General features: G+C 38.0%; 1 protein-coding gene across 2 annotated transcripts; it reads left to right on the top strand.

Moving 5' to 3' along the window:
• The first annotated feature begins 5,540 nt into the window (after positions 1 to 5,540).
• On the top strand, positions 5,541 to 21,564 carry LOC134802772 (uncharacterized). Of its 2 annotated transcripts, none has more exons than XM_063775469.1 (12): positions 5,541 to 5,775; positions 7,082 to 7,151; positions 9,478 to 9,521; positions 10,125 to 10,264; positions 12,274 to 12,383; positions 13,555 to 13,823; positions 14,121 to 14,171; positions 14,545 to 14,600; positions 16,574 to 16,730; positions 18,274 to 18,378; positions 19,606 to 19,648; positions 21,162 to 21,564. In XM_063775469.1, exons 2-12 carry the CDS (start codon positions 7,091 to 7,093, stop codon positions 21,293 to 21,295), a joined length of 1,170 nt encoding a protein of 389 aa, XP_063631539.1. In that variant the 5' UTR covers positions 5,541 to 5,775; positions 7,082 to 7,090; the 3' UTR covers positions 21,296 to 21,564. The 2 variants fall into 2 exon arrangements, with proteins under 2 accessions (XP_063631539.1, XP_063631540.1); XM_063775470.1 differs by having other exon boundaries at positions 5,541 to 5,823; positions 7,090 to 7,151.
• The last annotated feature ends 4,900 nt before the right edge of the window (positions 21,565 to 26,464 follow it).

Genomic DNA, 26,464 nt, shown 5'->3' with positions numbered 1-26,464 from the left:
AACTTATTTTTAAAATGTGTTTTTCAATTAAAAGACACATCAAGATTGTTTACCTTATTTCTAATGCTAAAAAAAACGATCTATAACGTTTTTCTACTTGGGTTCTGTGTTGAAGCTTATTTAATTAGATACCAACTTTGTAACTTATTATGTAGGCTATGAAAAACTGTCTTGTCAATAATAATAAACATTGAATGTGTATCATGGGTCTCGTTAAATACTGACGTGTCAGACTAAGTGTCCTTAAATAAGCAAAATATACCGTGCTACCGATACAATTATTGATAATTTCATATCCGAATGAAAGTTTCTTGGAGAGCTTTTTACCGCTAAAATAGCAGTCTACATTTCTACAATGCTACGTTTGGATGATAAAACAGCATAAGTCTTAAAATGTTCATAATTATTTATTCATTGCATTAATGTACGACTTTTTAAGACAAATATGCGGCTCTCATCTTAGCTAAGTATCAGACACAAGTATTTATAATTTACAGACGTTGGATCTGGTTTACTCTACTCTGAGCTGAGATATCTGTGGAGGGGTTGAATCAGGTTTCTTCAATGCACTGTTAAGGGGATTGTCTATAGACAGCTAATAAAACTGCTTGCTGTCTAGAATGGTCTCAGACAGGCTTTGTCCTATGGCTATACGGAAACTTATTTAAGTTCAAAGTTTACGTATTTTCTATCGGAGCCTCGTAAAGTCGTAAGATGCATTTTAAGCTGATTTTTTAAGCTCTCTATTTTTTTTGTTAAGTCGTGTAAGCACTCGCACTTTTATCTTTTGTGTAGAGTTTTGTAGAAGGATATGAGGTTTCCTGCTATGTACTAACATGTTTCCGCACTTAGTTCGTAAGTATTGAGTCACTATGCTTGACAAGTATGATAGCTAGTGCTAGGCTACAGCAAGGAGATCCTTGGATCCTCCTGATATTTTCAGCAGGCTTCCCAAACTTATCTATCGCGCTTATTATTAGTATGATTACTCTTAAGTATATGATTTCATGTGCAAATTGACATAAAGCCCTCATTTTGGGACGGTACAAATTACAAGTTCACAGGTTTATTTATCCACTTTCAAACCCATGGATTTTGTCAATATCACTTGTCACTAAACCAGCATACTTAGTATAGTCAATCGTTTAATAGAAATAGTGTCACTATCTTGCTATTAGTACATTGTGTACAAGTATGTAATATGCTGATTACAACTGTTTGTGTTCTAAATAAACCAAAAAAATATAGATCATATTGCTTTGCGATTTGCTTCTACTGCTACAGTTCAGCTGTTGGTCTATATTTTAGTTAAAATGGAAGTGAGTTTGCAAAATACAAATTCGCCATGTAACTAAGAAAAAAAAAAGAAACACAAACAAAAAAGAAAAAAAAAGAAAAGAAGAGAAGAAGAAAGAGTGACTCTGTCAAAATATATTATTTTATAGCAGCTAGTTGATAGTTCACGAGTAGGTAGATGAGCCTTAACTCACTTAACTGTTCACGGTAGTTGGGTGCATTCGTGCATCCGTGCATGCGCAGAACTATAGAACAATAAAAACGATAAAAAGGTACTATAGTCATCTGAGGCTAAGAGATTATTACGCCGTTTTTAGTTTTTACCAGTGGCAGTAACGCATGGTTTGCTGCATCCGGATGATAATAAGCATCGGATCTATTGACCAATAAAGATATGGACTTATTGGGCTTCCGCCAAAATACAATGTGTTTAAAGAAGAAAGTTATCGATGCCAATAATAAGCCAAACTATCGAAAAAATTAAGAACCTTGGGTTTCCCTTTTGGATTCTTCTACTTTCTTTGTCTGGTCAATATACTAACATAAACATTTAAAGTAAAACTGATGACGTCTGATCCCTGCCGAACAATTTATTCCTCTGTCCTCTTTTATACACAACACTCACAGCAGTATGAAGGATTAGACAAGGTCAGCCAGTTAAACGTAGCCATTAACCTTTATTCCATTAGTGCACTCAAGTAGAACGAGGAGTGACCGTGCGGCCCAGTTTATAAATATAACAGCAATGAACACCTCATCAAAAATGTTCGCCTTGACGACTTATTAGTTATTACCTTAATACCTACAAGGATTTTATCGGTGATTAGTAATTACTGCTAACCACACTACTAAACAACTGTTATTCAATGTGCATTGTTTATTGTGTTTGGATTTTTATCACGAATGAACAAATTATATTATATATACATGTATAGTAGAGTTTTAGTTATCGATATATTACTAAACACAATGGATTTGGATTCAATACAACATACAGAGTTAGACTAAGAAAAGTCTGCAGCGATTTTGATAGCCCACGCAGTGCAAGTTTTATTTAAGTATACGTCATAATATGATAGAAGTTTGACGTTTAAAATAACACTTGCACTGTGTGGGATATCCAAATCTCTGCATTTTTCTTGGTCTAACTCTACCTATGTATGTAGCTCGACATTCGACAAGCCTAAAATTGACGACCTTTGACCATTGAGAGTAATTTGAGACGTAATGAAATGAAACGCATGGGACATCTAGTTTGAAGAAGTCAGCAAAGTATTAAATGCATGTAGCTTTTATCTAAACTACGATCCAAATAAGCAGTAGAGCCCACAAAATATTGGTTTAGAGGTGCAAGGTGTGTTTTATTATTATTTCTGAAGCAGGCAGGCAGTTGAAATAACTGGTAATGCCTGTATCCAGAGCCATCAACCGAGTTTTCAGTGTTGAGTAGAGTTTGAGTTTTATTTAGATGATAATCTATTCAAGTTCAGATATGCTGCTGCCCTGCATGGATTAGACTTCCAAGTCGTAGATACTATTTATAGAAACGTCGATTCCTTTTACGTTGCATGACGTTGGACTACGTTTACGGTGCGTGGGTGGCAGGCGTAATTGGTTGAATCATGAAACGAAATTGGCAATAAGGTGATAAGATACTATTTAGTTTAAACTTTGTAGGCTTTTTTAATGTTTAAAAAGACATTTTATATATCCTCAGTGCAGTCACCGCTTAGAGCTTATGTAAACAGGCACATTATGAACACGACCACTCTAACAAGAGAGCAGAAATAAGGTGACGGAGAACGCTATACCGAATTCAGTTATTTTTGCTTTTGCATGAAAAATGTAGAGCGTAATTTAGCATATCTTCAAAATGCAGTTCATCTGCCTGTTTAAAGTTCTGGTTATACTTGCTTTAAAGATTCGATCTTTGATCATTTATTGCAAACTACTACTCAAAATCCTTATCTTATTATAAACTCTACATTTACATATCCCCCGATCAAATACGTTCATTGAAGTCTAAGCCTATTATATTGCAAAATGCAATAATGAAACTTATACACCTTTGTTCACCGGCCGAGCGTAACCCACATCGCCGCGATACTACGTCACATAAACCGACCAATCAGATCGCTGGGTCTACATCGCGCTTACGAAGTTTTTCGACTCGGCAGCATAAATACAAAGCGCGTTTCTATGTGCATGGGGAGTCCGTTGCTACACGGGAAACCGGTCGTGGTGGGGGGCCGGCTTAAGCCTCCACCATCTGAATATGTCGCCTTGAAAAAGTCGTCATGTATGGGTTTAATATAAAAATGATTAATAAAAATAATGTCAAACAAAACAGCAAAATGAAATGAGACTTGTCTCACACATACCGGTGTAGCGTCTTTGACTCTCTTTTTTGTTCTTATCTCTTACATCGTATACAGTTAGTGAACAGTTAGATTTTTTAAGTAAGCTATTTATAAATTATTTAATTTTTTCATATGGATTACTACATCATTATGTATCTCTCTATAAATTATTATAGTTTTTTATTTACAAACTTTTATAGAAACAAAATGTCAAATATCAACAGATTTTAGGGGTTACACCACTTTTAAATTGAACAGCTATAATCAGGATTCTTATCTTTATGAATCAAAAAATCAATAATTTAATCGTGTTAAAAAGCGAAAATCAAAATATCGACCTCACATTATTCATAAAAGAGGAAGTCAAATCAGCTACTTCAGTATGGGTGAGACCAATGTCTCTCTTTATCATTTTTCTTGACAATTAATTGTTTACCATATATGAATTGCTTAATACGCTTCAACATATTTGATGGCAAGGAATTAGACCGGCTCCCTGCCGACACCGGCTCACTGAGTAGCTACGGACCTCCCAAGGCAAATTCCTAAAAGCTTGCTTATATAGAAACGGAGTTAAAAAACTTCAAAAGCGCGATGTAGAACGGGTAATTAGATATTTTATAACATCAAAACCAAAGATAAACTGGGCACAAAAACTAGGTTTTCATATTTAGAATGTTGGACAGGTTTTGCTTATTTTTTTTAACTTAAGGTTTTTTGTTTGTAATGAACAATAAACGCATTTGTTGCTTTTTTGACGTTTGCAATGGCGTTTTGTGTAAGTGCGAGTGAAATAGAGCAACCAAGTTTATATTTTAGGGTCGCAGCCAATGGGAGACTGGAGTCATCAAAGTTACACAGTATTATTGATTTTATGAGCGGGATAGAAGCCCAGTCTTCGTGATGTAGAGTTCTGAAAATAGTACCATGTGTACAAACGGTAGTTTTACATTTGATAACAAGAAAAAATCCCATACTACTGAACAAGTTCACTCATCTCTCGGTATATACTCGAACCATTACAAAAAAGTTACGGTAATAGGTAGTGGGTATTTTTTTTAATATAAAATAAAAGTATAGTTTTAGAATAATTGGACTCAAATCAAAATAGTTTTTTGCTGCAGTTGAAAAGTTGTACAAATTAAGTTTTTTTCACTTCAGCCATACGACAACAATGTATAACTAACGTAACAAACTATTTTTATTAGTTTTATTAACAAGAGATATGTAAGTATAGCATACCTACGAATCCTACGATTTGCATATTCATCAAATTAAAAGAGCAGGTCTATCATCAACTTTACGATGTAGTGAATTGAGATGAGATGCAACGCAGCACAGTGATGAATCAAGTGAAAAGAACGTGAGGTGAATAGGACTCGTAGTAACTCCGATGAGTCATTGTCCGAAGTGTTCCACATTCGAGTAGAAGCTATTTTAAACTTTCTTGTAGTTTTTTAGAAAACTTAACTCTATTACCAAAGAATAAGGTCGGTATCCCAAAACACTATCTGAATAAATTATTTTAACAAAATATAAACCAAATCGATTATATTTTGCGATTTCAATTATATGAACTATATTATATAATAAAAAGGGAATTATCACACAAACAATAAAGATTTTAAATAAATTAATAATAGGTAAATAAAATAATAAATGGGGTAAAAATTTTATACTGGCAACACTGGCATTTTGCTACAAATCATTCTACATAGAATAGAATACGATATTACCCTGAAAAGGCGATTAATGGCGTCGATTTTCACGTAGTTCTCTTGATTTCGTGTCGTGAAGTTATACCATTAGCGGTTGTATGTTCATACTGGTGTTATTTAAGGATCATATCAACAAATCAATTGTTGCCATCAAAAGTAAGTGGATGTGGATTGTTGCAATAATAATAAAATTAAAAACACCGTCATGTAGAAACACCGATTTCACTGGTGTTGCAAGATTTTTTTGAGGGAATTTGACATTTGGAGAGCAGAATTAAGTTTTTGCAGTGATATTTTGTTATTGTTTATTACATTTTCTGTATAATTACTGAATATTTGGAAGTTTACTAGGCCTGGCTAATTCTCGAGTTGCTCTATCAGTCCCTAACCAAAATGTCCATGTATGTATGTTTACCGAACATTTGTTTGTGTGTGAGAGTAAGCTTGTGGTAATATTGAATCGTGCTTTGTATTGTGTACTTTTATAAGTAAATGTAGTTAAGTAACGATAGTTAAAAGTACCAGTCCAACCAAAATTGCCATGTCTTTATATGTTCTATTCCCAAAAACTAGAATACTTAATGCTTTGAACACTATACAGTACAATCTTACTAATCCGGCACTAATGCTGACACAAGAGCCGGATTACTGGAAAATTCGGTTTACTGGAAGTTAGAGCAAATCTGCATATTATTGATCTGTTTTTTAGTATGTTGGAGAAATACATTTTACTAAAATAAAAAATCAATCAATAGAAAAATCTACTCTTATCTAGAACGTAGCCATTTATAAATAGATTGAAGGGCGAAAATGTTAGCGTACATAGTAAATTAGGACATAGAATGATAATTTGTATCCCAATTTTAGTGCCGGATTACTGGGTATACCGGACCATTTAAGTGCCGGATTATCGAGATTATTTGTTGTCAGTGATCATGATCAGATTTGCAGGCAACCATAAATTATAGATAGACAGTTTAACCTTTAGGCAGAGAAGGCCTACCACCTGGGGGCCTTGCATCAGCTAGGGTTCCGGTGCGTGTACAAAACAAATTGAAAATGTTTCATAGCCAATACGCATGGCAAAAAGAGGCCCCGATAAGTGCATTGCCTAGGGGCCTCAATATGGTTTATCCGGCCCTACTTATAAAATATTATGTATTCACATCTGGAAACAGCTAATTTGTTGATACTGTCAGTAGAAAATTTAATTGTCACAAATAAAATAATAAAGCATATATACAATCTATTAAAAGTAAGTAAGTAAACAATTATACGAAAAGAAAGGAATAATGGTACATCAGATAAAACATAAATATGTAGTACAAGGGCGAACTTATCCCTTAGAGGGATCTCTTCCAGTTAACCTATAGGTAGACAGAAAGTCAGTAGAAGTCCACTCCAACAGCTTTATATAGGTATAGTTGAAATCTTTTCAGCTGACCGTCTAGGACTATGAGCTCTCATAGTCCAAAACGGTCAGCTTAATAAATATCAAGTATAGTTTAATTGATAATTTTTCGCTTAACACATTCAGTGCCGAAAACCCGACTATCGGGTATTTTATGATTTCGTTCCCAGGCCGGATGACTCCATGGCTGGACTCGATCGAGTCGGGATCATAGTACTACAGCTTTATATGACGAAATTGTTGTAGCCTGGCGCGGATGTCTTTGTTAATTGTGTAATGTTGTTTTGTTTTTCCAGGGTTGAAGAATGTCAGACGAGGAACAGGTGGCCTCAGAGACGCAGGTGCTCACGGCAGAGTTTAAAGATGGTATATAATAATAATAAATAAATATTATAGGGACATTCTTACACAAATTGACTAAGTCCCACAGTAAGCTCAAGGAGGCTTGTGTTACAAATACTTAAATACATAGTATACATCCATGACCCAGGAACAAATAACTGTGCTCATCACACAAATAAATGCCTTTACCGGGATTCGAACCCTGGACCATCGGCTTCACAGGCAGGGTTACTACTACGGTTGCCAACTTTTTTTTGGTGGAATATAGTATTTTCCAGAATAAGGAATAAAAATATAGTACATTCCAAAACAATATAGTACTTTCAGATAAAATACTAAACATGAGTACACTATACGTTTAATCGGAAATATAGTATTTTAGCGTACTATATATTTTTCCAAAAGTATATAGTACAGAGAGCCAAAATATAGTACAATACTATATAATATAGTACGGTTGGCAACCCTAGTTACTACCCACTAGGCCAGACCGGTTGTCGAATTATTATTCATAAAATTTAACGGGCCTGATTTAGTTAAATTATGTTTTATCCCTTTCTTACAATTACATAAGTCAAAATGACAGATAAGGACAACCGATTATTAGCTAATTGAGGTTTGTAGAGCGTTGATGAATAAGGGGGGGGTGTATTATTTATGTTTTAACTAGCTTCTACCGCTACTTCATTTTCATAGAATATAGAATGATGATGATGACGCTAAAGCATTTGACTGCGTGAGATGGCAAAGCATGCTGAACGTTCTCTTGGAGATGGGTGTCCCCGCTCATTTAGCTTACCTCGTCGAAAACCTATACGCAGAAAGTACTGCAAGGCTTCGCATCGAGAGTGCTACATCGAGTCAGTTTAAACCGGAGAAAGGTGTGAGACAGGGCTGCATATTATCACCAAAGCTCTTTAACATCTACGGTGAATATATCCTGCGCAAACTCACAGAAAACTGGAACGGAGGCATTTCGATTGGCGGTAGGAAGATCTCAAACCTACAATATGCCGACGACGACTTTTGGCTTCTGACGAGAGTGAGATGAACCTGTTGTTCCGACGAATAGAAGCAGAGAGCAGCAAGCTGGGACTGCACGTCAACCTTGCCAAAACAAAGCTGATGTTTGTCCACAGGGATAACTCACCCCTCCGTACTCTTGAACTTCAGGACCTAGAGTGCGTCGATAGCATCACCTACCTGGGCTCACTCATAACGAGTGATGGGAGCTGCGACAAGGATATCGTCCGGAGGATCCAGATGGCTAAGGGGGCGATGAGCCGGTTAGACAAGATTTGGAGGGATCATGCTATCCAGAGGAGCACAAAGATCAGACTAGTGCGATCCCTAGTATTCTCGATCTTTATGTATAGCTCAGAGACCTGGACTATCCGAGCCAAAATGAAAAGTCGCATCGATGCCTTCGAAATGTGGTGTTGGCGTCGACTTCTGCGAATACATTGGACTGCAAAGCGAACAAACCAGTCCATTCTAGAAGAGCTACGCATAAACCGCCGGCTGTCGACCTTATGTCAAGACCGCATCCTTGCATATTTTGGCCACCTCTCACGACGTTCTCCTGATAGCCTAGAAATGACGACTATGACGGGCAAAGTTGAGGGCCAGAGGACTCGCGGCAGAACACCCGCTAGATGGAGCGCACAAGTTACTACACCGTTGCATCTACATCTGCAGGAAGCCGTACATATGGCGGGTGACAGAAGCATATGGAAGAGACTGGTCAGCAACATTAGGACAGGATGTCACGATCCTCAGCATTGAGGGAACGACTGATGAAGATGAGAATGATGATGATGATTGATAAAATTATTGTATGTCCCCAAGGCCTCAAACTACCTCCATGTCAAATTTCATCTAAATCAGTTCAGCGGCTTAACTGAGAAGAGGTAACAGACTGACAGAGTTACTATTGCAGTTATCTTATACCTTTAAACAAGCAATTGTTGTATATTTATATATTTCGGGAAACAGCTCTTGCGTTTTCGATGAAATTTGCTATATGGGGGTTTTTGCGGGCGAAAAATCGATCTAGCTTGGTCTTATCTCTGGGAAAACGCGCATTATTGAGTTTTGATATGTTTTCCGAGCAAACCTCGGTCTCCCAGATATTAATATAGGGATATAACAACTTTCGTAAGGGTTCCATTTGTACCTTTTTGGTAAGGAACCCTAAAAATAAAAGAGGTTCTTAATTTATCAGGATGTTTCCATATTTCTTCTCAGATAGATCTGATAAATACTTATAGAATGTCATTTCCTGTCCTGTTTGTCCTATTGTCCGTGTCCTATTTGTATCATGATCATGTTTTTATTATTTATTTTTCAGGTCAACTTGAAATCGTGGAGGTGACTCCATTTGACAATAATGAGGTAAATTTTGAATTAATATTTAATAACTTAGAAATAAAATGCCAATGCTTGACACCTTAACTGCAGCAATTACTGTAAAGGGGCCCACTGATTAACAGACGGCCGGACCGGCCTGTCAGTTAGAACACAATTTTGACAGTTCCGCACAACTGACAGGGCGATGCCGTCCGGCGGACTGTTAATCAGTGGGCCCCTTAACTCGTATTTAACCATACTTTGCATTGGCTCTTTTGACCCCATCCTACAGTAAACATGTTGTAACACGATTCTCTCACTTTTTAAATGTTATGGCAGTAATTAGATCATTCTTTACATTAGGTATTTCTTGATACCAACCAACCTTCCAACCCAACTCCCATATAATTCCAGGCTACAATAGGGTAATTTACCCTATTTTGTAAAAGTATTTACACTACCCTGTAAAAGTATTTACCCTACTTTGTAAAGTATTTACCCTACTTTGTAAAAGTATTTACCCTACTTTGTAAAAGTATTACCCTACTTTGTAAAAGTATTTACCCTATTTTGTAAAACTAGTCAAAAATGTTTATTACTTTTACTATTCATGTTGTAACATAAAATAATTGCCTATCTATATTACAGACTAACACAGTGGAAACTATCCTCCCCGACATGGCCACCTTGTCGGAGAGCAGTGAAGACCAGGAGCCTAAGTACCAGATCCTCACGGACTCCGCCCGGGGTCTGATGCACTTGGACCTCTTAAACCTGACCCTTGTCAAGTAAGTGACTAGTCCTCTACATAGAAATACGTAAATCCCTAGCTTATAAACTAGTGTCATTTAATCGATATTAAACTTTCGTGAGACATGTTTTAAATTGTTTATACGACAACGTGAAACCAAGTGAGTGAAACCGTTGTATAAACAATTTAAGTGTCATTTACACAGTTTTTCATTGCAAATGCCATGCAGTTTGTTTGGTCACACTATACAGTACAACCAGAGATGGGCATCATTCGAATAAACTTTTATCGGAATAATCATTCGAATAAACAATAATTCACGGATTTTTTATTCGCGGATGATTTATTCGCGAATGATTTATTCGCGGATGATTTATTCGCGAATAATTTATCCGCGGATAAATCATTCGACCACTTTTCATTTATTCGTTATTTCATCCGAATAAATCCACGAAAAATATATAAGGTTTTTGGCTTATTCCATTCAAAAAAACAACACAAATAATAACACGTTTAATATGACTTGTTTATATTGCAAGTTAAAGATTGTTAAGGGTTAAAGGATAAGCCCGGGTAGTATAATAAACAAGGGATTAGCGTGAACAATGAATTACTCACACACAAAGTTATATTAGTAACTTTCTAGCCAGACATAGAAAGAGATAGCTATATACTAAAAGAGTGAGTAAATCAAATTTTCTTAGCAGTTGTTTGCTTCAGAGCGAATCTCACATCACAACGCGTAATTTATATTTACAGTAACTAGTTAGGTAGTTGCAGGACTTGCAGGTAGTTGTATTGCACATCAGACAGCGCTATTATTAACGCCGCGCGCCGCTCCAATATTATTGCGGCGCTATGCGACGTAAGCGCCAGCCGCCATAAGGTACCTTTTACCGTGGAACGTCACATAACTTTACTATTTAATATCTAGTGAATCTCTAATTAATTTCCCGAATCGCGGCGCCAGCCGCCATAAGGTACCTATTGCCGTGGAACGTCACATATCTTTACTATTTCATATCTAGTGAATCTCTAATTCATTTCCCGAATTGAGCCGACAGTTGCCAAATCTTTCGAAACCGTGAAAAGTTTATAAGATATTCCAATAAACAAATTATTCGTGGCAATTCAGTCGACGAATAAATTATTCCACGAATAATTTATTCAATTAAGAATAATCATCCGACATTTTTATTCGTCATTCGCGATAAATTTTGTTATTTTCATTCGTTATTCGTCATTCGAATAAAATTTGCCCATCTCTGAGTACAACACCGCGTGCCCTGTGTGCCTCATTATTCTTGTAGGTGGCGCCACATACTATTTTTAAATCCCGACGTAAAAAAAGGGATGCTAACATCCCTTTTGCTCTAAAGCAGCGTTCGGCAACAAGCGCCCGCGAGCCGCATGCGGCCCGCGAACCTCTCGCTTGCGGCCCGCGAGCCTCCCTGGCTATTTTGTTTGTAATATTGACAAACGACAATGTCTGCTAAAATCACAAATATTACCAAAGTGCGGCCCGCGTCAACTTCGTTAACTACTATGTGGCCCTTGGCTGCTAAAAGGTTGCCGACCGCTGCTCTAAAGCCAAAGAAAATTTAATCACTACGTTAGAGCTAAACAAAGATAAGTCTGCAACGACTGATAGCACACGCAGTGCAAGTGTTATTTATACGTCATAATTTCATAGAAGTTTGACGTTTAAAATAACACTTGCACTGCGTGTGCTATCAGAATCGTTGCAGATTTTTCTTGGTCTGACTCTTTGATGTTTGACGCCAATGTCTGTCTGGATGGACCAATTTCGATGCGGTTATTTTACGCGAAAGCGAGTTTCTTTGCGGTGGTTCTTAGTTACGTTTGATGGAAATCGATCCAGCAGTTTGAATAGGATACTTTTCCAAAATTATATAAGGCATAAAATGGATTTTTTTGGCGTATACCTTTTTTTTTAATAGTTGTATTATTTTATGACTTCAAATTCTACCACTCTCTACAATATTTTTAATATTGTTACTTGAATGTTTTTATTCTTATCTGCAGGTGTGGTGACGGCGAGGAGTCATACCGTTTAGTGACCAATCAGGAGGCCGAAGGAGAGCTAGGAGAAACCGTCACATGTGTCCTGCAGTCCAGTGATGGCGAGGGTGAAGGTGAGATTATCACATTCACTGCCCCCAACGCACATGTGCGTTCACCGTCATACAAGTTTGTTCCTAGGCCACGCCCCCTGGCAGTGAATGCGTTATACATTTTCCAAACTATAGTCTGGCAAACACAAAGAAAACTATAGGCCCTGTGCATGAACTATAGGGGGCAGCATAGGAGCCGTCAGATTTGCCGCGATTTTATTATGTTTTGACGCGAGTGACGTTTATGCTTCCGATGTAGCCAACAAAATGGCAGAACCTACTATGCACAAGGAAACGTACCGACGAGAACGGTAGATGGTAGCACTTGCTTTGGCAATGTACATGTGCACATATGTTTCCGATTCTAGGCCACTAGATGGCAGACCCTCCAACGCGCACGGTCCTTAAGTCCCAATACTCATCCGTTGCTAGTACTAGCGTAAGACAAAGACAGTATGATTGTCTCTGTGTATGTTTGAAATTGACAGTCCTGTGGCAAACTATACATTTATACAGTATATATAATAGTTAAACTTCTAACTAAAAAATGTTTACCGAAAAATAATCATGAAATGCGGTTTATGCAGACACGTCACATGTGTGTACTTTTTTATGAACCGACTTAAAAGGGGGAGGTTTTCAGAGTGTCTGTATGTTTTTTTTACGTATTTCCACCTGTTTCTCGTAGATAAGATAAATAAAATAAAAATAGTTTATTTACCAGAACGAGTACATATGGTCAGGCGTGGCTCACTCCGCGATTTCGTCGCTTAGCTACATGTACCTAAAAGTATACCCGTTCCACACCAATTTTGGTGGCTAGCCATAAGCCGCGCGTGGCGCTGTCGCCACCTAGCGGCCATATCTGTCCTGATCGTAACAGACGCGTTTTGTTAGAGAGTGAGTCTTCTGTACCTAGTACTATTATTTATTCTGTGATATGGTTTACTTAACCTATGACCGCCACACTAGACTAGGCCTGTCTCGTGGAGTCAGTTATGCCAATTAGGTGTCTGGGATATAAAATAGCTTATTTATTCAATTAGGTATTCTTTGTGTATCTATTTAGAAACTATTTAAACAAATATTCCTCTAGGACAATTTTAATGAAGTCTGTCAAATAGATATACATTTGAAAATAGTCATATATATAAAATGTATGTACCTGTTTCAATAGAAACCGATGTTTCAGACGCGCAAAACGCCTACGTCGGCAAAAAGCAAGTATACATAACCAGAGAAGATCACGACGAATACGTCATGGTCAACGGGGAGGACGGGCCGGTCGTCATACTCAAATCATCGCTAGAGGGCGTTGAGGAAACTGAGACGCCACCGTCGAAGACTGAGAAGCCAGTTAAGGTACAGATCACTTATTTAACTCGTCATTATTATGAACAAGATCACGTCATGGTCAACGGGGAAGACAGGCCGGTCGTCATACTCAAATCATCGCTAGGAGTTGAGGAAACTGAAACGCCACCGGCGAAGACTGAGAAGCCAGTTAAGGTACAGAACACTTATTTAACTCGTCATTATTATTAACAAGATCACGTCATGGTCAACAGGGAAGACGGGCCGGTCGTCATACTCAAATCATCGCTAGAGGGCGTTGAGGAAACTGAGACGCCACCGGCGAAGACTGAGAAGCCAGTTAAGGTACAGAACACTTATTTAACTCGTCATTATTATTAACAAGATCACGTCATGGTCAACGGGGAAGACGGGCCGGTCGTCATACTCAAATCATCGCTAGAGGGCGTTGAGGAAACTGAAACGCCACCGGCGAAGACTGAGAAGCCAGTTAAGGTACAAAACACTTAGTTAACTCGTCATTATTACGGACCGGTCGTCATTCTAAAATCATCGGTAGGAGTTGAAACTATGTTCTAGTCCGTACCCAACTGGTAAAAACAGGACCATTACTAAGACTCTACTGCCCGTCTGTGTGTAACCAGGCTGTATCTCATGAACCGTGATAGCTAGTCAGTTGAAATTTTCACAGATTTATATTGCCGCTATAATAACAAATACTAAAAACAGAATAAAACTAATATTTTCGTGGGGCTCCCATATAACAAACATGATTTGTTTGGCGCTTTTTCGCGTAATGGTATAGAAGCCTTCGTGCGCGAGTCCGACTCGCACTTGGCCGGTTTTAATTATATTTTTTTATTTACAGAAGCAACTAACAGCTGTGGAGTTACTAGAAAAAGCGAAAGCCCTTCAAAAGGCCAAGTAAGTTACTTATTTTAAAAATACCACAATAATAGAGTCAGACCAAGTCTGCAACCATTATGATAGCATACACAGTGCAAGTGTTATTTTAAACATCAAACTTCTATGAAGTTATGACGTATAAATAACACTTGCACTGCGTGTGCTATCATAATCGTTGCAATCTTTTCTTGGTTCAACTCTAACGCCTCTCTTTTTAAAGCCTGACCAGGAATATATGATCACGCGCCATGTTGCGGAATTTCTCTGGAACTATTTTTTTCATACTATTCTGAATTTTCACCCTATACATAAGAATAACAGCGCCCTCTTGACAATGATCATATATTACTGGTCAGACTTTACTTTCTTTCTTCTTTTCTTTTTTCTTTTTTTTTTCTTGGTTAGGGTTCCGTACCCAAAGGGTAAACGGGACCCTATTACTAAGACTCCGCTGTCCGTCCGTCCGTCCGTCCGTCTGTCACCAGGCTGTATCTCACGAACCGTGATAGCTAGACAGTTGAAATTTTCACAGATGATGTATTTCTGTTGCCGCTATAACAAAAAATACTAAAAACAGAATAAAATAAAGATTTAAGTGGGGCTCCCATACAACAAACGTGATTTTTGACCGAAGTTAAGCAACGTCGGGCGGGGTCAGTACTTGGATGGGTGACCGTTTTTTTTTTTGCCGTTTTTTGCATTATGGTACGGAACCCTTCGTGCGCGAGTCCGACTCGCACTTGCCCGGTTTTTTTTTGCGTTGAGGTTTAAAAATAGTATGTGGCGCCACCTACAAGAATAATGAGGCTCGCAGGGCACGCGGTGTTGTACAGTCGGCATCAGATATATCGGAGCGTCCGAGGTCCTCAAAAATATCTGAACACGCATCGTTCATATATTTGTGAGCACCTTGGCTTGGCCGCTCCTATATATCTGATAGCGACTGTAATGTATAGTTTTAAGTGAGACAAGTGGGCTTCTGAAATTATATTACAGTCTCACCAGATGGAATGTAGGTATAAGTAACATAATATATTATTGTAGTAGGTACATACATATAAGGAGAGGCATGCAATATGACTCTCCTCCATATTAGGTTAGGAATGTAGTCCATATACGGAGAGTCATGTAAGATGACTCTCCTCTATATAAGGAATGGAATTTAGGTCAAGCTATTGGACACCTTCCACGTGCAAGCCTCCCCACCTAAACTCCCAAGTTTATATGTATACTAGTTTTTAATGAATAAATGACAGTATTTACTCGGCACTCCTGTGGTTTACTACTGTCCTGGGTCCCATCCTTACATGGCGACCTTGCCAGTGCCGTATTAGGAACCCATACTTACATTTTTGATTTATTGACAATAAATGTGTTTGTTAACAAAATGGTATATATAAAATGATTTTTCTCAAAAATGGACGGCAAAGTCGACTTTGCCGTTTAAAAAATAGGTCGCGAAGCGCGTAGTTTATGGTCAGTCAAAAATTAAAAAGTTAAAAACATTGCAGTCTCGATTTTGGGACTGCAATGTTGCATACAAATTCCATTATTTGTTGAGTTGCAAACTTTTTAAAAGTTGAAATGGCCATATCAAATGAAGGCACAGGCCCATTAAACAGCCAAACAGATGATTAGTACCGCGACTATTTAGCTGTCTCAAATAGGTTGACGTATTTTCGGCAGAAAAATACACTTCTATTTTTTTATTAAAAAAATAAAAAGGCGGCAAAGCTAATTTTTTCAATTGTTTCTACTTTTTTCTGTGAAAATATATACGTAAGAAAGTTGCTTTTGTAAAATATTTCTATGATATTTATATTTCTTGCACCAGTTTTGAGAAAAGCACTATATATGACTCGGCTGGAAGGCTACTTGCTGGCTTCGGATTCAATTAAACGGACTCCCAAGGTCGTCCGTTTAAAACGAATCCTCAGCCTGCAAGTAGCTACTTCCGAGCCTCGACAATAATGTACTATTATTTATTCCAGGGCACAAATGGTAACCCAAAAGCGTGGTCGCAAGCGCCGCGGTACCCTCCCCCCGCCGCACGAGCTGCTATCGTCTCCCAATTTTAAGCTGTTCCTGTATTCGTGCAAGCTGTGCGCTTTCAAGTGTAACGCTATAAAGGAGCTAACAGCACATAAGGTTGGTATTGAATGAATAAACGAATGAGTGAATGAATATCGCCCAACTTTAGGGTGTTACTATACTCTTGCAAGGGGTCGTCCAGAAATCGTGTGATCATATTTGGCCGATTTTTCTTACTCCCACCCCCCTCTAAACGATCACATGATTTCTGGACGACCCCCAAACTGTGCGCTTTCAAGCGTAACGCTATAAAGGAGCTAACAGCACATAAGGTTGGTATTCTTATATTGAATATGAAACACCTACTGACATGACGTAAATTTATTAATTTATAAAAAGCTGAAACGTCAGCGAACGATGCTTTAAGCTTAGAATAAATTTAAAAATGGAAAAATTACTGTCTTGGGTGAGAAGAGGCCAGAGGTCCAGAGGCCGCGAGTTCAAGTTTTACCCAAGACAGTAATTTTAATTTTTCCATTTCAAAATTTCAAAATTTATTAATTTTACGCTACCTAAAGGTTGTCTGGAAGAGATCGCTTTTTAGCGATAAGACCGCCTGTTGTTTAATCTTCCTCCTGTATTATTTGTATTGTTTACTGTAATGAGGTGTGCAATACAGAGTATTTGTATTGTATTGTATAGTAGTGAGTGAATTAATGAACAAATGAGAGAATGAATGTCGGCCAAATTAAGGGTGCTGCTGTACTCTTGCGAGCTGTGCGCTATCAAATGTAACGCCATCAAGGAGCTGACAGCACATAAGGTTGGTAGTGAATGAATGAATGAGTGAATGAATGTCGGCCAACTTTAGGGTGCTGCTGTACTCTTGCGAGCTGTGCGCTATCAAATGTAACGCCATCAAGGAGCTGACAGCACATAAGGTTGGTAGTGAATGAATGAATGAACGAATGAGTGAATGAATGTCGGCCAACTTTAGGGTGCTACTGTACTCTTGCGAGCTGTGCGCTATCAAATGTAACGCCATCAAGGAGCTGACAGCACATAAGGTTGGTAGTGTATGAATGAATGAACGGATGAGTGAATGAATGTCGGCCAACTTTAGGGTGTTACTGTACTCTTGCAGGCTGTGCGCTTTCAAGTGTAACGCTATAAAGGAGCTAACAACGCATAAGGTTGGTATTGAATGAATGAACGAATGAGTGAATGAATGTCGCCCAACTTTAGGGTGTTACTGTACTCTTGCAAGCTGTGCGCTTTCAAGTGTAACGCTATAAAGGAGCTAACAGCACATAAGGTTGGTAGTGAATGAATGAACGAATGAGTGAATGAATGTCGCCCAACTTTAGGGTGTTACTGTATTCATGCAAGTTGTGCGCTTTCAAGTGTAACGCCATCAAGGAGCTGACGGTACATAAGGTTGGTAGTGAATAAATGAATGAATGAGTGAATGATGGGATGAGTGATGAATGAGTCAGTTCATATGGCCGATGGCCAAGGGGAGGGGCATTTAGTTTCGAATTATGTTCTTTAGGATGGAAGGAGGAGCTGCCCCCATTGGCGATGCCCATGGGTCTCGGTGTTCAAGTGGTGTTAGTGTTGGTGGTGTGTAAGTAGTTGCACGGTTGTGTGTTGTGTGCAGGCGGCGGAGCACGGGCCGGGCGGCGCGCGGCTGAAGGGCGCGCGCGCGGCGGCCACCACGCTGCAGTGCGCGCGCTGCCCCTTCCGCGGCGGCTCGCACTCGCAGGTACTATATCCTATATCAGTTGACTCCATGTATGAACAGTTTTTTTTTACAAACAGAATTTTTGCAGTCTGACAATATAAACCTTATCACTGTACAATTTAGAGGTAACTTATACGCTACGGGACACAACACTTTACAAAAACAGTTTTATAAAATACCACTACCATCCATCGCCTCGTAATACCTCAGACAGATACTACATACACTTGCCTAGGTTCTGTATGACTAGGTTCGGTAGTTAATTATATTTGTTTCTGTAGTTCCGTTTTTAAAAATAAAATCAATAATGGGGCGGAAGTGTGAAGAAGCACGGTATTGGAAACAGAGATGGGCATCATTCGAATAAACTTTTATCGGAATAATTATTGGAATAAACAAAAATTCACGAATGATTTATTTGCGAATGATTTATTCGCGAATAATTTATCCGCGGATAAGTCATTCGATCACTTTTCAAATGACGAATGATTTATTCGTTATTTCATTCGTATGAATCCACGAATAATAATGGGTTTAATGTGACTTGTTTTTAGTGTATATTTGTTCTGACAAGTTAAAGATTGTTAAGGGTTAAAGGATAAACCCAGGTAGTATAATAAACAAAGGATTAGCGTAAACAATGAACAGCCATATTCGAACTTTAAGATACGTCAAATAATAGATATAAACGATATAGATTGGATATGTCAGTGTCAAAAGTGACGTTTTTGTTTGTAGAAACCTCACTTTTGACACTTGTTTGACACTGACATATCCGATCCATATCGTTTTCATATCTATTATTTGACGTATCTTAAAGTTCGAATATGGCTGTTACTCACACACAAAGTTAGTACCTTTCTAGCCTGACCTAGAAATAGATTAAAAGAGTGAGAAAACCAAATTTTCTCAGCAGTTTTTTGCTTCAGTGCGAATATCACAACGCATAATTTATATTTACAGTAACTATTTAGGTAGTTGCAGGTAGTTGCATTGCACATCACAGTTGCCAAATCTTTCTAAACCGTGAAAAGTTAATAAGGTATTCCAGTAAACAAATTATTCGTGGCAATTCATTCGACGAATAAATTATTCGCGGATAAATTATTGGACGAATAATTTATTCAAATAAGAATAATCATCCAACTTTGTTATTCTTCTTCGTTATTCGAATAAATTTATAAAAATTACCCTAAAACCTGTCAAAACAATAAAAACACTAAGTAAGTTTGAAATTATTATTTTCAGTTAATGAAACACGTGCAGGAGCAACATTTAAAAGACACAAATGGTAAGTGTAAAATAATAATTTATTCTTTTTATTTTTTATCATGGCAAGTTGGCAACTAACATGCCACCAAGAATAGTACATTGTGCAACCTGGGGCGTAAGTTAAACATTGCAAACGAGAGTATAGTTAAATCGCGACGTCTTGCCGGAGCGATTTATAGACTAGAGTTTGCAATATTATTACGCCCCGAGTTACACACAATGTTTTTCATCACACTTGCGATACAAAAATTAAGTATAAAGACAAAAAACTGTTAATTATGGCACTAGAAACTTCATAACTCCCTTGGGAGAACGCTTTTTCTATAACTCCCGCTAAACCTGCGTGCAATTCCACATTTACTGAGCGAGTGTGATGAAAATATTATTAACCAATAGCAGAATAAATATATGTGGCGTTTCCAACCAAACGGGTACATATTGTCGGTTCTCAATAAGACGCTATTAAGCTTAGAACCACCGGTGGTGGTGGTCGTTTAAGAAGTGTAACACTCTTACGGTAGATGTCGCTAGGGTCCCCTTGACCCATAATATGGTGGAAAGATTTGCTGGCTATGGATGAGGTCTTGGTGGCTCAGATGGCAGAGCGCTGGCGTATCGATCCAGATGCCGTGAGTTCAAGTTTCACCCAAGACTGTAATTTTTCCACTTTTAAATTTATTCTAAGCTTAAGAAGAGCCCATCAACGTGCACACTAGCGCCACTGCTAAATAATCGTGATTATTAAAATTTAACGACAGGTATTTAAAAAAGGGGGTCGCTACGTACTGTATTGTGTATTTAAGTACCTTTTGAATACATCAAACTAGTTTTTATGTTGCTGGATTCGTCAATCTATGCGTCCAAAGTTAAAAGTTCATAGATCGAAGAATCCAGTAACATAAAAACTAGTTTGATGTATTCAAAAGGTACTTAACCTTTTGAACGACAAACGGCGCATCCATTTGACGTGCCACTGACGCCACGGGGGTAAAATTTAGTTTTGTGAATAAATAATGCCAACCTAAGTGGGGTGTTTTTCAGTAGATTTTCATCAAAAAACGATCGACGACAAATGCCGTCTTTGGCGTCGTTGTCGCGATTTTGCGTTGACGTCAATTGCCGTCTGCGGCGTTCAAAAGGTTAAAAATTAAAATAAGACGCTATTTCCAATAAAGCTTCACTTTAGGCGTTATCTTTTGGCATTTGTAAACCACTTGTCTCTATATAAATTCTTAGTCTTTAAGAACAACCACTGTACCATGGTATAATAATATACTCCGCCTGTTACTCCATTCCCGTCTTTTCTAGGTCACCTAACTGACACGGGCTTACGTCATCATGCGACAGCGCTATATGATAATATGCGATAGCGCTATATATAGCGGCCATGTTGTTGTGACGTAGCCCCGTGTCACTCTGGGAATGGAAGACCATGTTTTATTAGACTATGCACTGTACTATACTTTTCTCATTAAATTATTTGTATTTGTATCTTAGCGTTTTATACCATAGATAATTTTCTTTGATTTCAGCGGAAGTATACTTGAATTCAGCGGAAGCGGAAGCAGCGGATGTCCTGGTCTGTGGCGCGTGCGGGTTCGAGTCCGCGTCGAGGCCCGAATTCCGGCGCCATATTGAAGACAAACACAATGTCAACGTCAGTTGAGACCTCTAACTATTGTTACTGCTCTTATTAAGCGTTTTATCAACGTCAAGTAGGATTTTGAGTCTTAGGACCATGTTATAAGTTTCGATTTTGATTGAACTTATGAGGAGAGCGTTTCTTTTATTTTTTGCCATTTTTATATATCATGATCTTTTTTGCCACTTTTGTGTTATTTCTACTCAGAATCACGAGTTCTTTCGATCCTAATGGGATGAAAAATGTCCCAGAGTTTTTTTCATATTGTGTTACCATTTCCCCATATACTTTGTATGGCGGTAACAAAAAGGAAAGTTTCTATATAGTCTCATATAAGGATGAAAAGGGCTCGCGATCCTGACTACAATAACCCAAAAGTGGCAAAAAAGGTCACAATATATAAAAATGGCAAAAAATAAAAGAAACGTTCACAAAATGAATTTCTATCCGAGAGCATCTTTAATATTCAATAGACTCATCTAGATTAAAGCAGCCTGCTTTAGAGGGAAGTGTAGCTACTGACAAAAGGCACTTTTTTCACACAATTTCCATGTCGGGAGAAAACTTTTTCCACTAACTAAATCTTAACAAATCACTTTGATTTTGATGTCGATCGCTTCAGCATAATATATTCTAGGTTTCGCTTAAAAAAAAATGTTTTTTTTTTGTATCGCAAATTTTGAAAAAAGGAAAACCTATAAACCTAGTTTTTCATTGTGTCAATAATGTACAAAAAAAACATGGAGAATGGAATTTTTTTTGAAGTGGACAAACTTTTTTCTTTTTTTATGGACGAGTACGTACTATACTTACCTCTTAATACCCGTGGTAAACATTACCCTCTTTATCAGCAGTTGAGAAAAGAGCCTAGAGATCATGATAGATAATATACTACAAATATTTCATATTAAAGACCAATTGGACCTGAAATGGCCCTCAAATAAAAAAAACAGAGTCGCACCATAAGGGTTCCTTTTGTACCTTTTTGGTACGGAACCCTAAAAAAATAAGAAAAGCATCACATCAATCAAGGCCGTCTAGAACTATGCTGGGGCCCACGGCACTCGAGAATTTGGGGCCCTTTTGGAAAATAAAGAAACCGAATAACATAAGTAAACTAACATTTTTCTACTTCTTCTTCCTCGTGTTATCCCGGCATTTATGCCACGGCTCATGAGAGCCTGGGGTCCGCTTGACAACTAATCCCAAGAATTGACGTAGGCACTAGTTTTTACGAAAGCGTCTGGCATCTGACCTTCCAACCCAGAGGGGAAACTAGGCCTTATTGGGCCGGTTTCCTCACGATATTTTCCTTCACCGAGCATTTTTCTACTATGATCTTCTATTTATTATGGGTAATCAAATATACTGTTACTGTCTGTCCTTTGGGCTCCCCTGTGGATGCGTCCTGTCCTGCCCTTATGGTAAAGACGGTATTGACATCAAGTACAAGAAAATTTGTATCCGAATTCCTAAATAGAAGACTTGACTCACTGAGATTTAAAAGGGCGAAGAAGGAAGAAGGGTGGGTCACGGGGTCAACGTCACTTGAAACGTAATGTAATCTAATCTATCTAATACCTTTAAACGAGCAATTCTTGTTTATTTATATATATTTCGGGGATCTCGGAAACGACTCTAACGAATTTCGATGAAATTGGTTATATATATGGGGGTTTTCGGGGGCGATAAATCGATCTAGCTAGGTCTTATCTCTGGGAAAACGCGCAGTTTTAAGTTTTTATATGTTTTCCGAGCAAAGCTCGATCTCCCGGATATTGTTAGGAAGGATCAACTCCGGGGAGTGTAAATTTCATTTGATAGCATGACGTGACGTACGCGTTTGCGTTAAGTGTAATTTTGTATGGGATTTGAGTTTACAAAACGTCCCGCTTGGCCCGGTGTTCAAAATCCCATACAAAATTTGTCATAACGCAAACGCAACTATCACTCTTGCATATTCGAGCGATAGAGGCAGATAATAGTAGTTTGTGTTACAACGGATCAAAATGATATATTTCCGTCAAGGGCGTACATTGAATCCTGAGCGTAATGAGGGATTCAAGTGTTAACGCCCAAGACGAAATAATTTTGATACCGTGTGACACATACTGCTTTTCACATCAACTATGAGAAAATTGTTATGTTCCAAAATATGTATTATTTGACCAAAAAAAATTATGCAAGAAAGAAAAAATCGTGTCTTAGAACAGAAAAGTACCTGTACTTTTCTGGTAGTAGGGAAGAAAAGTGTCACTTTGATCCCTCCTAGCGGGGAAGAAAAAGCCCTTTTTCGAATAGGTGATGTGAAAAGGAATTTCGTATTTCGTGGTAGGGCCTCATCCCTAACTAGGCCTTATTTAGTAATACAAGCTGATGACTGTATCATATTAGGCAATTAATGTTATGTAATTTAATTAGGATAATAAATTATACAAATATTATTGGTTTTTATTTCGGTTCCTTTAATATGATTAGACTCTGACCACTTTAACTTTGCACAAACTTGGTAGTAAACTCCATATTTGACGTAGCACTTGGCATGAAAACTTAGTCTGGTCGGACAAGGTTTTTAAGATATCGTAATAAAAACTAGCTAGGATTTGATTAAAAACTTTATTTCAGTCATAATACACATTCATTCAATAAAATTGTATTTCTAGTTCAATATCTAGACATTATGAAGAGTTTTCTGTAGAAAACGTAACCAAATAAATGCGTATGTTTTACAATTTTAGGTTTTTATTTTGCTAATTGCATACTTATACCGTTTATTTGTTGGTTTTTGTTTAATATTACACTAGAAAAAACAGTTTTTTGCTGAAATAATATTCAAAATTACATGACTTAGGGCCACTTGCACCATCTCACTAACCCGGGGTTAAGCAATTAAACCGTTAACGCAGTGTCAAATTGTACTGGTAACCATGGTAACTCCAGGTTTAACCGGTTAACCACGGGTTAGTGGAATGGTGCAAGTGGCCCTTAGTGACATTTCCAGATGAGGATTTGATGGGGTTATGTTTTATGGTACATCCATGTCTAATACTTTTATCTATATGTCGCAGAATGGCCTGGATCATCAGATTATTGTCTATTTATGGGCATCGTAATGGCTAATTAGTCCTAGGGTTCCTCGAGATAATAAAACAGTCTAGATTCAACTGAGACACAATATAATTCCACGGAAGTCAATAAACAACATACAACGTTCTTGTATTGCCAAATCTCTAATCAAAATCACTAATTAGGTAATCAAAACTAATATTCGGAAATCAATGCGTCTACACGTGTCAAGGGTCGATAGGAACTGTCGCAGGGCACCGCCCGCGCGCCGGCGCTGGCGCAGCACTTGAGATTAGGTGACGTCATCAGGCTTGACCCGTGGTTTGTGCACTGGGTTCCCGACATATAATATAATATTGAATACCAGTTCAGCGACCTCAATACACCTCATACACTTCTAGATAGCTATTTCATTTATTCTAAAAATTCACATACATAAGTAGTCTTAATCGTGCCTAGTACTTCTGTCTGCGCCCGTTTTGCTCTTAATGGGCGTCCAGTCGAGACAATCAAATTGACAATTGGCGTCAATTTCATTAAGCGTCCACAATTCAATCATCGATTTTAAATTTATGGTGACATTCGAACGCTTAAAATTAAAAAAAAAAATGTCCCCAAACACGCATACTAACGTCGAAAATTGGCACTATTGAGCGGTGCGACCGCACCTCCATTTGATCGGTCATAATCTTACAATCGAATCAAGTGGAATTGGCAAGCCAATTGAATTTTTGCGTTCATACGTCCTGATTAAATTGTCAATTTAGTCAGATTGTGCTCAAAATTGGGGTTGGTTTTATAGATGCTGCCGGCATAGGTTTTACCTGTATCTAGTTTTGTTTTATACGAGATTTGGCTAAAGGGCTAGAATCCGGACCATAAAAAAAAACAAGATTGTAACACTAAACGTAGGATTGACAGGTAAAACCGGCCGGCCAACCACATGGTCCCGCCTGGACAACGCATTACTTTAATACAAATCCTCTTATTCTTATTAATAAGCGAGCTCTATCTTAAGGCCTATTTTTACATGGTGCGAAAACTCGCATGCGAGTTTCATTACATTGCGGTATTTGATTGGTTGGCTGAATTTGATGTAACCAAATAGTCCGCAATGTAACTAAAATCGCATGCCAGTTCGCGCGCCGTTAAATCAGCCCATAACCTACAGGTCGTTTCACGAAAGCTGGCACGAATGGAATGACATATGTATCGGTATACAGTCTGAGCCGCCATTTTATTGGTTAATGTGATACCGAGAGATAGTGAGGAGACACTCCTGCCTTCGGGTCTCTCGGTCGCCGTCGATTCTCGGCTCCGTTCGGCTCAGCATTGCTCCGAGCAATTATTAGGGTTGACACATCTTGATTCCCTTTTCGTGCACGACAGATAAGAAAATGACTTGAATTTGGAGAAACCTAAATAGCCGATAGGCATAGTGACCAGTAGCGGCGGCTTCATACAACCCGATTCCCACCGGCTTGCCTAAAATTTATTGCTACATATATATCCATAACGAAAACACTACGACAACACTATTTACTAAAGCTTCACTATTGATTAAATTTCAACTAATCATAGCGGGCGCGCGGGCGACTAAGTTTAAGCTTGAGTATTCATTCATGAGCCACCACACACATACGAAAACTCACGCACACGCTCATAAAGTTTGCTAAAGAAAGTCCGCGTATTTACGCATCAAAATAACACGGTTTTGTATCGAGTTATTCATTTAAATAAAAACCTTAAATGTAACGTGATAAGGTTTATATTGGAAAAATGCACGCACACAGTCAAAGTCCGCGAGTGGCGTAAGTGCAGCACCACAAGTACCACAACGGTGTGCTGCTTCATTTGAATTTAAACCTTAAATACAAATAGGTAAGATTTATATTGGAGTGTAATGTTTCACAATTTTGAATCGAGTCGCGTTTGCCGCTCGTGTGGTTAATGTTGCCGTACCAAAACATTGAATTGAATTAATGGGTAATTTTTTTTTGTATTTTGCTATCATTAATACCAAATTTTCAAAAAACCTTTAAAAAAAGAAATTTTATTACAAAATCTAAGAATATTATGGAGTCGCAAGTTTAGTTAAGGTAATTTGATAACGAGGGTTTCTTCAAA

This window comes from Cydia splendana, chromosome 25 (genome assembly GCF_910591565.1).
Source record: "Cydia splendana chromosome 25, ilCydSple1.2, whole genome shotgun sequence".
NCBI classification, from domain to species: Eukaryota; Metazoa; Arthropoda; class Insecta; order Lepidoptera; family Tortricidae; genus Cydia; species Cydia splendana.
The sequence above is the reverse complement of the archived record's forward strand: the minus strand, read 5'-3'. Positions and strand labels throughout refer to the sequence as shown.